Below are 12,541 nucleotides of genomic sequence, written 5' to 3'. Positions count from 1 at the left end.
CCCGGTAGACTCCCCGGCAGTTTTTTTTTTTTTTAACAGCGCATGCGTGCAGTGTTGCCTCGCCCAAAGAAGACTACAATCTCCAGGGAAACCTGGGGTATCTCGCGCAAACGTCCATAACTGAAAGTGGCTAAGGCATCCCAGCCGGAGGAAGTGAGCTCTCCTGGTGAGTTGGGGATCGTTTCGCCTACCCTAGTAAATATAAAGAGCTCTTTAATCCAGCCAGCTTACTAGTGGGGGCGGGGATGCCCTGCTTTCAGCAAACCCACCTTTACATTTATCTCTGATTTGTTGTAATAGGGGCGTGGTTGTTCGTGATCCTTGCATCTGTTACTTAGGGTCAAGGCTTGGGTCTTGCCCCGCAGACCCTTGGGACGACCCGGCCCCAGCGCAGCTATGAACCTGGAGCGAGTGTCCAATGAGGAGAAGTTGAACCTGTGCCGGAAGTACTACCTGGGTAAGGCAGATCGCTGGGGTCCCAGGAGAAGAGAGGGGACTGGACTAGAGCACCCGAGGGAAGAGGGCCTCGGGGCCTGGATTCGTAAGTCTAAGAGATGAAGCACCTGCGAACGCCGACTCCTGGATTTGAGCGGGGAGGGCCTGGGTCCTGAGGAATGAGGAAGCTGGGGCCTCAATTTCTGGATCCATGAGAGGAGGGGGATTGAGGGCCTGGACTCTTGGGTCCTGCGAAAGAGATGGTTAAGGAATCAGATTCCTGGATCCCAAAGAGGAGCCAGATTCCTGAGTCCCTGACAGCAGAAATCTCCATTTGAACTTGGGTGTGGGAGAGTTTCTTCCAAATAGATCTTCTGGGTGGGAGTTGGAGAAGATCTTCATTGCCTTATGAGGTTTTGGGGTTTGTTTGTTTTTTTTTTCTTTCTCTCTAGGGGGGTTTGCTTTCCTGCCTTTTCTCTGGTTGGTCAACATCTTCTGGTTCTTCCGAGAGGCCTTCCTTGTCCCAGCCTACACAGAACAGAGCCAAATCAAAGGCTGTGAGTCTAGAGCACAGAGGAGGGAGGCCAGTGGCAGGGGAGAGGGGGAAGCAGGGAGTCTTGGTGGGAAGGAACAATGGAGGATCCAAAATGTTGGGACTCTGGGTGAGAAGGGAAGGCTGGTCTAGGGAAGTCCAGAGAGCAGCCGGAGGCCAACCCTTCCAGCTTCTGTTTCCCATGACAGATGTCTGGCGCTCAGCTGTGGGCTTCCTCTTCTGGGTGATAGTGCTCACCTCCTGGATCACCATCTTCCAGATCTACCGGCCCCGCTGGGGTGCCCTTGGGGACTACCTCTCCTTCACCATACCCCTGGGCACTCCCTGACAACTTCTGCACAGACTGGGGCCCTGCTCATTCTCCCAGGACAGGCTCCTTAGAGCAGAGGAGCCTGTCCTGGGAGCCTCTTCTCAAACTCCTAAGACTTGTTTTCATGTCCCATGTTCTCTGCTGACATCCCCTAATAAAGGACCCTAACTTTCGATACTGACTTCCTGGGATCTTTTAGAGGTTGAGGCATAAATGATTATTAATATTTAAAAACATCTGTTGAGCGCTTTGTACGAGGCTTAGTATTTAGACATGATGTACATTTTTTACAGTGAATACTACTCGTAATCTTTTGAACTAGGAACTTTCCTGCTCAGGAGACTGTTAGATGAGAAACTAAGAAAGGAATAGTGCTTCCATTTCTTTTTTTTTTTTTTTTTTTTTTTTTTTTTTTTGAGACAGAGTCTTGCTCTGTCGCCCAGACTGGAGTGCAGTGGTACGACCGGCCTAGTGCTTCCATTTCTAGGGGCTGTTATCCTGTACTGGTAGTCGTGAATTCAAAAACATAACTTTCCTACTGTGGGCTGAAGTATTCTCATCAGAAGTGTAGATCACGATGCTACTTCCTAGGATTTATCTGGACCAAGATGTGTGATAAATGGAAGTTTCCCATTTTCTGAAGGAAGTGTTGTCTGCAAAAATAAAAATAGTCAAGAGCTTTCTCAGAGAATCCTTCCTTGACCATCCATCTTATTTAAAATTCAATCACCACCTTGATATTCCTATGTCCCTTTCAGGCTACACTTTTTTTGTGGGTTTTTTTTGGGGGGGAGGGGGGTTTGTTGTTGTCTTTGTTTTTCTAGATGGAGTCTTGCTCTATCACCCAGGCTGGAGTGCAGAGGTGCGATCTCGGCTCACTGCAACCTCCGCCTCCCGGGTTCAAGCGATTCTCCTGCCTCATCCTCTTTGAGCAGCTGGGATTACAGGCGCATGCCACCATGCCCGGCTAATTTTTGTATTTTTAGTTGAGACGGGGTTTCACCATGTTGGCCAGGCTGGTCTCGAACTCCTGGTCGCAGGTGATCTGCCTGCCTAGGCCTCCCAAAGAGCTAGGATTTACAGGCGTGAGTCACCGTGCCCCGCCCAGACTATATTCTTTCTCCTATTACATTTCACTTAAAATTTACTTGTTTACTGTTTATCTTCCATCGTTTAAAAGATAAGCTCCATTATCACAGGGATTTTTGTCTGTTCTGCTCCTCGAGGTGTCTCCAATGCCTAGAAGAGTGCCCGACACAGTAATAAATATTTGCAAAATGAATGAAGTTGTACCTGCAAAGAGATTCACAGGTACCTGGCACCTAGCGAGTGCTCACCGAGAGGGAACCCAACGTTATTTTACATTAGTCTTTCTCTTAGGGATGAAGGGACCCCAACGGTTGGTTAAATCCGGTAAAGAGCTAAATTGGTGTTGCTCAACCCTTCTAACACTACAAGTCCCGGCAAGCCTCGCGATGCCCTAATCCTTTGTTTCCCACCGTGCCCTGCGCGGCGCAGGCGCTGTTACTCAGGGTGAGTCTGGGAAGCTGGAACTACATCTCCCAGGAAGCTGGGTGGTCGGTGGTTTGTTTCCGGAAGCAAAGCCCCAGGAGGGTGGGACCTAAAGCTGGGAGACTACGGAGGCAGCTCTCAATTGGTCAGGATGCCAGATTGACGGCTGCATTAACTAATAGGAACAAGCTACTGCCGAAGGGGCCCGCCCACAGAAGGGTGGTGGCCACGGTCCAGGCTGGACACAACCAAAGGCGGAGGACCCGTGGCCCACGAAACTCATCTTTGAACTGTCCCCGCCCGCCTCCCGCCTTGATTTGTGACCCTAGGCCCTTTGGGGCGCCTCTGACCCAGCTAGCGAGATCCCGGACCCAAACCATGTTCCCCGTGAAGGTGAAAGTGGAGAAATCAGGTGAGGACCCTGACGTCGGGGGCCTGTCGGGACCATCGGGTTAACAGGGTGTGGAGTCCCGGTAGAAGGGAGTATCGCGGAAAGGGGACTGCACGACTTTTCCCTGCAGCCTACCTGACAATCGCTGTATCAGGTAGCGACCGTTGCCTGCCACCTTCACACCCTCCCGGTCTGCGCTTGAAGTCGCTTTGAGATTGAATGGTGGTGGCTCAGGCAATGACGTGCGTGGTAAGACATGGGGAATCCTGAGCCGGTAACTCTGAGAAGGGCCCTTTTCTTTCCTCTTTTTTTTAATTTAAATTTTTAAAATATTTAAATAGAGACGGAGTATTGCTATATTGCCCAGGCTGGTCTCTAACTCCTGGCCTCAAGCGATCCTCCCGCCTTAGCCTCCCAAAGTGCTGAGATTACAGGCGTGAGTCCCCACGCCCGGCCGAGAAGTTCTGTTTTCTTGGCTCCCCCCAGTTTCCCCATTTCCAGCAGTGATCAGAGTCACACATCTTGCTGTGCGCCTGAAGTACAGGCACTCTTAATCCTCACAGTCACTATATTCCAGTAATCCTAGAAAATAGGAACTGTGGTCAATGGGGAAACTGAGGCTTAGAAAGAGGAGATAATTTTGGGTTGGGGCAGAGCTGACCAGATCCCAGGCCTGGTATGGTAAGGGCAGTGGGAGGGGTGCAGAATTTAGACAGAAAGATAATAGTAAAATGATGTAGGATGTCCCATGGCAAAAGTGTTATTAAAACAAAGTGGGAGGCTGGGTGCAGTGGCTCACACCTGTAATCCCAACACTTTGGGAGGCCAAGGCTGGCAGATCACTTGAGGTCAGGAGTTTGAGACCAGCCTGGGCAACATGGCGAAATGCTGTCTCTTTTTTTTTTTTTTTTTTTTTGAGACGGAGTCTCGCTCTGTCGCCCAGGCTGGAGTGCAGTGGCGCGATCTCGGCTCACTGCTAGCTCCGCCTCCCGGGTTCACGCCATTCTCCTGCCTCAGCCTCTCCGAGTAGCTGGGACTACAGGCGCCCGCCACCACGCCCGGCTAATTTTTTATATTTTTAGTAGAGACGGGGTTTCACCGTGGTCTCGATCTCCTGACCTCGTGATCCGCCCGCCTCGGCCTCCCAAAGTGCTGGGATTACAAGCGTGAGCCACCGCGCCCGGCCGAAATGCTGTCTCTATATAAAAAAAAAAAAATTAGCCAGGTGTGGTGGCACAAGCCTCTAGTCCCAGCTACTCAGGAGGCTGAGGCAGGAGGATCGCTGGAGCCCGGGAGGCGGAGGTTGCAGTGAGCTGAGATCACACCACTGCACTCCAGACTGAGTGATAGATTGAGACCCTGTCTCAAAAAAAAAGAAAGAAAGAAAAGAATAAAGAAGTGGGTCTGACCACAAATGATGATGAGGGAAGGTGTACACCTGTGAGTACCAAGCTGAGGAGTGCAGACTCCACCCCTGGGTGCTGTGGAGTCATGGAAGTTTCCAAGCAGGGGAAGATCAGGGTCAGGTTTGTTATTTTTCAGGAAGATTCCCCTGGCTGCCTTGTGGAGGGTGTATCAGAAGGGGACACTGAGGCAGGGAGCCCAGGGGGAGCAAAGGACAGGACCAGGATGGGTAGAGTAGGGAGGAGGTGGGTGGGAGAGACACTCGGGAGGCCTAGTGGACAGGCCATGGGGTCGGTGGACTGGGTAGGGGAGGGAGAGGGGTATCCATGGTGAGGTACAGGGAGGGACTTAGGGACAGTGAGGCGACCCTTGAGAGGGAGGCTTCAGGCCCAAGTCGGGGGTTCAGGAGAGAAGCTGGGTCTGAGGAGAGCTGTGGACGTGATCCGTACCATCTGCATCCGCCCAAGGCTTTGCTGCAGTCTCAGCTACCCTGTTCCCCACTCTCACTCTGTCTCTGCTCTGAGCTGTTTGAATCCCTGTGTCTCCTGGGCTTCTCAGGAAGTCCCTGGACTGGTCAGGCAAGTTCCCAGGTGTCCCCTCCAGGCTCTGAGCACTAGAGCCAGAGCTCCCACCAGTCAGAAAGGCAGAGCAAACACCTCTCAAAGGTAGGAGGACAGCGTAACATCATCACTTTCTCAAGTTCTGTGATGACGGGAGGCAGCCACCGGCTAACTGGGCAGGAAGATGGGCCTAGATCTCATTTCCTGAGGGGGAAAAAAAAGCCCAAACAGGATGTTTTAGGTGAAATCTCCCAATTTTGGCTGGGCGCGGTGGCTCATGCCTGTAATCCCAGCACTTTGGGAGGCTGATGCAGGTGGATCATGAGGTCAGGAGTTTGAGATCAGCCTGGTCAATATAGTGAAACCCTGTCTGTACTAAAAATACAAAAATTAGTTGGGCATGGTGGCATGCGCCTGTAGTCCCAGCTCTTTGGGAGGCTGAGGCAGGAGAATCACTTGTACTCAGGAGGCAGAGGTTGCAGTGAGCCGAGATCGCGCCACTGCACTCCAGCCTGGATGACAGAGCAAGACTCCGTCTCACAAAAAAGAAAATAAAGAAATCTCCCAATTTTTAAATGTCGGCTCATTCAGATTGAATTCAGATTTAAAATTATACCACTGTTGGCCGGGCGCAGTGGCTCACGCCTGTAATCCCAGCACTTTGGGAGCCTGAGGCCAGCGGATCACTGAGGTCAGGAGTTTGAGACCAGCCTGGTCAACGTGGTAAGACCCCATCTCTACTAAAAATACAAAAATTAGCCAGGCGTGGTGGCGGGCACCTGTAATCCCAGATATTTGGGAGGCTGAGGCAGGAGAATCGCTTGAACCTGGGAGGTGGAGGTTGCAGTGAGCCAAGATTATGCCACTGCATTCCAGCCTGGGTGACAGAGCAAGACTCTGTCTCACAGAACAGAAATACATTAATTAATTAAAATAAAATTATACCACTGCCTCAACCAGATTCTGCACTCAGGTTGAGCCTCTGTCTCATAACTTCAGCTTTGGAACCAGACAGCCTGGGTTCAAATCATCAGCTCTGCAATTTCTTTGCTGTGTGCCTTTGAGCACGTGGCCTAACATCTCTGTGGCTCAGTTTCATCATCTTTAAAATAGGAATAAAAATCATATCTATCTGAGCTGGGCTCTATGGCACGTGCCTGTAGCCCCAGCTACTTGGGAGGCTGAGACAGCAGGACCACTTGAGCCCAGGAGTTCAAAACCAGTCCGGACAACATCATGATATCCTTTTTCAAGAAAAAAAGAAATCGCATCTACCTGTAAGGGTTATTGTGATAATTCAGTGGGTTATTATGTGTAATACATAGCATATTTAAACCTTGCCACTGGGACAGGGACAGTGGCCCATACCTGTAATCCCAGCACTTTGGGAAGCCGAGATGGCTCACCTGAATCTGGGAGTTCAAGACCAGCCTGGTTAATATCATTAAAACTCCATCTCTATACAATTTTTTTGTAATAAATTTATATCATATTAAAACACATTTTTTTAAAACCCAAAAGGCTCATAAGGTAAGGTGATTGGCCTTACCTCCTGTCACAGAGTGATCATGTGGGACAGCTCTGGAACTCAGAGCTCTTGGCATCACTCCAGCCATCTCTGCCTGTTGCACCCTTTCAGGCTGCCTGAGCCTGGCTCTGAGATTGGCCGGGGTAGAGAACACACATGCCCTTCCCTGGCCCAGTCAGCTGCCCACCTAGCTGGGGCCTGGGAGCTGACTCCTGCTGGGTCCCCTCTTGCCCCAGAGCTGGAGATGGCCAAAGCCCGGAACCAACTGGATGCTGTCTTGCAGTGTCTGCTGGAGAAGAGTCACATGGACAGGTAGGCCAGCGTGGGGTCACAGGGCCGGGCACCCTGGCAGGTTGGGCCCTCTGATTCTGGGTGGATTGGGTGGGACCCCAGAGGCTGACTTGGGGAGGAAGGTGCTTAATGGGGAGGCTGCTCGATGCCTTCCTTCTCTGGGGCCCTGGAACCCTGAGCTGAGAGATCTCTTCTGCCTTTAGGGAGCGTCTGGATGAGGAAGCTGGGAAAGCACCCTCAGACACCCACAATAAGTGAGTTTTTCTGATTGGATTTGAAGCTGAGGGTTCGTGGTTGGTAACTTCTTCCCTTATCCAAGCCCTGACCGCTCAGCCCAGCGCTACCTCCATCGTGGCCCTGACCACTCCACCTGTACAAAGACCCTGTGGCAGGAGAAGCTTAGGTCCCCTCGTAGTTGCCACCTGGACCCCCACGGGTATGGGTGGGACGAAAGGCACAAGAGGCAAGTGGGGTTCATGTGAGCATCTCAGGTTTGATCCTAGTATCCCCAGGGTGCTCTCTGCAGGGTTTTGCACAGGCGTTTGTCTGAGGGTCAACTGTCTTTCCCCACAGGGACTGCTCCATCGCAGCCACTGGCAAAAGGTAAGGTGGCAGGGTCCCAGCCAGCTGACTAGAGGCTCCCAGCTCCTACCCCAGTCCTGACACTCCCTCTCCCTACACAGGCCATCTGCCCGCTTCCCCCACCAGCGGAGGAAGAAGAGGAGGGAGATGGATGACGGGCTGGCTGAGGGAGGGCCACAGCGATCCAGTGAGTAGACAGTGGCCCTAGAGGGTCGGCAAGGAGCCAAGGGGCTATGTGAGGATGCTCACACAACTCCCATCCCCACCTTCCCAGACACATATGTGATCAAGCTGTTCGACCGGAGCGTAGACTTGGCCCAGTTCAGCGAGAACACGCCACTGTACCCAATCTGCCGCGCCTGGATGCGAAACAGCCCTTCTGTGCGCGAGCGCGAATGCTCTCCCAGCTCACCCCTGCCGCCGCTGCCTGAGGATGAGGAGGTGGGATGGGTAGTGGGCCCTAGTCCAGCAGCCTGGTGCCAGGGCAGTGGGTGGATAGGCTCAAAGGATCCTGCCCCTAAGCTAGTGGGGTAGACAGACACAGGTCCCTCACATGAATCCTGGATCAGGCCGGGCACACAGATGTGCACCCTTAGGTTGGGGTGTGGATCGAGGTCCCTAGGGAAGACATACATAACCACCTGGCCTGGGAGACAGGGAACAGGGTTACCCTGGGAAGTTAGATGTGGACCTCCAAGATCAGGGTTTCCCAAGAGCTGAGGGGCTAGACAAGGTCCTTAGTACAGATAGAAGTGGCCACCAGGCCTTGAGCAGATGGGCTGGGCAGGAACGGATGGGGGTCTATAAGCCATCTGGCCCGGGAGGGTAGACAAGGGTCCCCAGGACAGACATATAGGACCCTTCACACTGTCAGAAATGGACAGAGCTTCCTAGGTGGCACAGATGTGACCCCCTAGACAGGATTCCCTGAGGCAGGCAAGACATGACTCCCTGGGCTGACAGGTGTAGATGGAGTCTCTGGTCTGGATAGGAGAAGACAGGGGTCCCTGGGGAAGGCAGACTTGACCCCCTGGCTGGTTGAGGTGTCTGCCCTTCAGACATGCCTCCTGTCTGAGTCCCTTAGCGAGCCCCTCATGCCATTTGTTGCGGGGAAAGGCAGGAGGGATGAATGTGGATTCCCAGCCCCTCTGCTTTGACTCTCTTGGGCCTGGCATGGGGCCCTTGTGTCCAGGGCTCAGAGGTAACCAACAGCAAGAGTCGTGATGTGTACAAGCTGCCTCCACCCACACCCCCGGGGCCACCCGGAGATGCCTGCAGATCCCGCATCCCGTCTCCACTGCAGCCTGAGATGCAGGGCACTCCTGACGATGAGGTGAGTATGCCAGGCTGGCCCAGGGTTATGGGGCACATGCAGTGTGGCTCAGGAATGGCCACTCAGCCTGGCCTGTCTGTCCATGCAGCCCTCTGAGCCCGAGCCCTCACCCTCCACTCTCATCTATCGCAACATGCAGCGCTGGAAACGCATCCGCCAGAGGTGAGCGTCCCCCAGCCTGCTTGCCCCTCCTTGTGCCTTTTGCAACTGCTGAGTCTTCCCTCTGCCTCCCCAGGTGGAAGGAGGCCTCTCATCGGAACCAGCTTCGTTACTCAGAAAGCATGAAGATCCTACGAGAGATGTACGAACGACAGTGATGTTCCTAGGTCCCCCCACACCAGTAAACATCCCCCAACTCCACACTGGTGTCTGCTCCGGTCCCTCCTTCCTGGCCCAGACACAAAGCAGTTGGCAGAGGTGTAGCACATTTATTGGGAGAGTAAGCCTGGGAAAGACTAAGGGAGTGGTAGCAGGGAGAAAGGCTGTGGGGAATCAGAGCAGGTGCTCAGTTGGGTCTTGAAGGAGAAGAGGAGGAGGGTGGGAGGTGAGTTGCCGAGGATATCTGGTTGAAGGCTTGGGGGTCAAGACAAAGGGACTTAGGGGGACGGGGTCTGGTTAGAGTTGGGGAGGGGGCCTAGGACATCCGTGCAGAGTCTGGGGAGGTTGGGGTGGGAGAGTCTGTACAGTTTGGTGTTGGGTGTTCTGGTTGGCCTGGTGTCTAAGAGTTGGGGCGGTCGGAAAAGGGTTCCAGAGTCTGGTGTGGCTGGCTGGGGTTTCACGGCAGAAAATGGGCCAGAGGGGGCAGTTGTAGACGTCTGGTTGCAGGGGAAAGATCAGGTCTTGGGAACCAGGCCTGGATGGTCTGGAGTGGGAGGTCTGTGCAGTCCAGGACGTTTGGGGGGTGGGGGGATTGTGCCTGACTGGCCTGGGGTTGGGGGAGGGCTGTCTACACCATAATTTGGTGTCAAAATAGGGAAGGGATGGAAATGTAGTACCCGGGTGTCTTTGTAGAGGACTCAGAAGGAAGTAGAGGAGGGGTCTTAAGTGGGGCTATATGCCAAGAAAGTGGGTCGGTGGGGCTGAGGCTGTCGGCTGAGGGTTAGGGTAGTGCTGGTAGGGTCTGGAAGCCGGGGAGCTGTCGGTGTGGGGTTTGAAAGCTGGAGGGGCTGTGAGAGCGAGGGTGTCAGTGGAAGGGTCTAGGTTATCAAGGCAGTGTCCAGGGTGGAGGTCAGGGCAGAATCCAGGAGTGAGTGAGAGGACAGTCCTTGGCGCACTCGGGACATCTGGCTGGGCGGAGTCAGATCGGCTTTAACAGAGGGAGCCTGAGGAGGTTCCCGGGGTGCGGGCGCGGCCCAGCCCACTACTTGGCTGCTGCTGGCGATGGGGCCTGGGCCGACGCTGGTGCGGCCTGGATGGACAGGACGCCCTCGGGGGACAGCGCGGACGTCACGGCAGCCGGATCCACGCCAGGCGGCAGGCGGTAGCGGCGGTGGAACTCGCGCGCGACGAATCCGTGCTCATCCTGGAGGGGAGGGAGGCTTGAGCGGCCCCGCCCCTCCGGCCTGGCGGCGCGCGTACCCGCTCCAGCCCAGCCCCCACCCCGCGGCTCACCGGGCGCTCCTCGTGGCGCGCGTGCACCTCCACGTGCTCGCCCACCACCTTGACAGCAATTTCCTCCGGCGAGAAGTGCTTCACGTCTAGCAGCACCGAGAAGTGGCCGGGGTCCGTCGGCACCTGCGCGCAGCGGGCGCGGGCGGGACTGTCATTGGGCCGGGCCAGGCTCGTGGGACCCACGCAGGGAGACCCCACCCCCGTCGGTTCCGTGCCGCGGCTCACTCCGGCCTCCAGAGTTGAGCAGTCAGCTTTCCTACTGGGAGTCACCCAGGACCTCTTCACCCTGAATAACTGGGATACGCCCTCCCCCTGCAATATCTGGGATTGCCCTCTCCCCCCGCAGTGATAAGGCTCCCTTCCCCTGCAAGGTCAGGAACCTCTGCCCTCCCTCGGTGTCAGCGAATCCGAAGTCATCGTGCCCCCCAGGGCACTGATTCCCCAGCTCCCTCTTCAGAGCCCCGGGTCCCTTCTCCCCCAGCCCCGCCAAACTCGCCAAGATGCCCCTTCCCCCGTCTCCAGGGTCCTCTGCTTACTCTCCCATTCGAATCACGGGACCTCGGCAGCTACTGATAGCCTTCCCCCACTTCAGAGTGGCCAGGAACCCTTCCTCAAGTCGCAGGGCCCTCCCCTCCTCTTCTGGAGATATCAGGCCACCGCACACCGTCTCTCAACTCTTCCCCGAGACTAAGAACGTTCCTTCCCCTCAGGAGTCTGCCCGCCTCCTTTTCCCCAGATTTCGCTGATCACCAGCCTCCTTCAGAGTAAGCAAGACTCACCTTAGAGTGACCCAGGCCTTCCATTCTCTGGAGAGCTGAGAGCCCCCCAATCCGCCCCCCACCTAAGAGCGACGGGGACCTCCCACGCGCTGCAGTGAGCGGGCCTCTGAGATTCCCAGGAACTCCGGAAGCCCTTCGGAGCTGCGGACTCTCCACCCCGCCCAAGGCCTACGAACATTCTCTCACACGTTCCCACCCCACGCTGCCCCAGACCCCTGGCAATGGAAGTGGTCGAGTTCGCCCCTCCCCAGGCCTGGCACCTGGGCGACGGGCAGCGCCACGCTGGGTGCGCGCAGGTAGTAGGGGGCCAGCGTGGTGGGGCAGAGCGCAGCCAGCTCAGCCTCCAGCAGCCCCTCGCCGAAGCGCTGGTCAAAGAGGCGTCCGGGCGCCGAAAGTCCGGGCAACGGGGCCGAGGCGCGGCGCAGCCAAGACGGCTGCACAGGCACCGGGATCTCCATCCTCTCCTCCGCGTTGCAGTGCCCCTGCGTGCGCAGCCGCCCATTTATAGTGCGCACTGTGCCGGCCCCTCGGAGGGCTGCCCAGGGACACTGGGACCGTGGCCAGACCCGGCCATTAGGAGAGCCTTATTTAGAAACCCAAACAATGACTTGGCCATTTATTAAGCGCCTGCTGGATGCCTGGCAAATGCTGTCAAGAAGGTGTCATGAAGATTCCCCAATTTCCAGAAGGGGAAACTAAGGCTGAGGAGGCGGAGCCTTGCGGTTATGGGGAGCACAGCGCGGTGATTGGGGCCCAGGGCCCAAGAGGCCCACGGAAGAGTTTCCAGTCCCTTTAATCCACTGCCTCCCCGCTGGCAGCTCGGAGGATGACGCAGATGGAGGTCTTAGGAGCAGATTCCTGGAGAATGCGGTAGCCCGGCCAGGATGTCAGGAGGACATAGAACAGGCCCTCCCTACCCTCATCCTCAGCCAGGCCTTGGGCCCAGTCCCCCGGCAGGCCGGGCCTAATTCTGTGCCTCTGACTCAGCCTCTGGTGCGCAGCGGCCAGGGGGCGCGAGCATGAACAGTTCAGGCTGGCCCCCCGGGGGCCGCGCGCTGGAGCTCGAAATAGCTCATTTTGATCCCGCTACCTCGGCCAGGAGCCCAGACCTGGCAACTGATGCAACCAGCTGCTCCTGCAGCAAGAAAGAAGTTAGATGACCGTCGGGACAGACTGATTGACCCAACTGATGGAGGAATAGCCGTTAGAGAGGGGGCAGAGCGCGCCCCCCCACCGCCCCACTGCTCCTGCA

The 12,541-nt window shown here is 55.6% G+C and overlaps 3 protein-coding genes across 6 annotated transcripts; 2 read left to right on the top strand and 1 right to left on the bottom strand.

Annotated features, from left to right (window-relative positions):
- The first annotated feature begins 46 nt into the window (after nucleotides 1-46).
- Nucleotides 47-1,473, top strand: PSENEN (presenilin enhancer, gamma-secretase subunit). 3 transcript variants are annotated; one of them, XM_030820114.1, is made up of 5 exons: nucleotides 47-166; nucleotides 301-457; nucleotides 888-992; nucleotides 1,177-1,331; nucleotides 1,386-1,471. In XM_030820114.1, exons 2-4 carry the CDS (start codon nucleotides 397-399, stop codon nucleotides 1,314-1,316), a joined length of 306 nt encoding a protein of 101 aa, XP_030675974.1. In that variant the 5' UTR covers nucleotides 47-166; nucleotides 301-396; the 3' UTR covers nucleotides 1,317-1,331; nucleotides 1,386-1,471. The 3 variants fall into 3 exon arrangements, with proteins under 3 accessions (XP_030675974.1, XP_030675973.1, XP_003280099.1); XM_030820113.1 differs by having other exon boundaries at nucleotides 1,177-1,471; XM_003280051.4 differs by having other exon boundaries at nucleotides 53-166; nucleotides 339-457; nucleotides 1,177-1,473.
- A 1,136-nt stretch (nucleotides 1,474-2,609) lies between these two features.
- Nucleotides 2,610-9,261, top strand: LIN37 (lin-37 DREAM MuvB core complex component). Of its 2 annotated transcripts, XM_030820112.1 has the most exons (10): nucleotides 3,016-3,222; nucleotides 3,332-3,450; nucleotides 6,930-7,005; nucleotides 7,188-7,238; nucleotides 7,558-7,587; nucleotides 7,668-7,753; nucleotides 7,841-8,007; nucleotides 8,759-8,899; nucleotides 8,988-9,061; nucleotides 9,135-9,259. In XM_030820112.1, the coding sequence occupies exons 3-10, from the start codon at nucleotides 6,938-6,940 to the stop codon at nucleotides 9,214-9,216; spliced, it is 699 nt and encodes a 232-aa protein (XP_030675972.1). In that variant the 5' UTR covers nucleotides 3,016-3,222; nucleotides 3,332-3,450; nucleotides 6,930-6,937; the 3' UTR covers nucleotides 9,217-9,259. The 2 variants fall into 2 exon arrangements, with proteins under 2 accessions (XP_003280095.2, XP_030675972.1); XM_003280047.2 differs by lacking the exon at nucleotides 3,332-3,450 and having other exon boundaries at nucleotides 2,610-3,222; nucleotides 9,135-9,261.
- Nucleotides 9,262-9,307: 46 nt separating this feature from the next.
- HSPB6 (heat shock protein family B (small) member 6) lies at nucleotides 9,308-11,792 on the bottom strand. The gene is made up of 3 exons (XM_030820111.1): nucleotides 11,550-11,792; nucleotides 10,511-10,633; nucleotides 9,308-10,421 (listed from the first exon to the last, which is right to left on the bottom strand). Exons 1-3 carry the CDS (start codon nucleotides 11,745-11,747, stop codon nucleotides 10,260-10,262), a joined length of 483 nt encoding a protein of 160 aa, XP_030675971.1. The 5' UTR covers nucleotides 11,748-11,792; the 3' UTR covers nucleotides 9,308-10,259.
- Nucleotides 11,793-12,541: the final 749 nt, after the last annotated feature.

Source organism: Nomascus leucogenys, chromosome 10 (genome assembly GCF_006542625.1).
Source record: "Nomascus leucogenys isolate Asia chromosome 10, Asia_NLE_v1, whole genome shotgun sequence".
NCBI lineage: Eukaryota > Metazoa > Chordata > Mammalia > Primates > Hylobatidae > Nomascus > Nomascus leucogenys.
The sequence above is the reverse complement of the archived record's forward strand: the minus strand, read 5'-3'. Positions and strand labels throughout refer to the sequence as shown.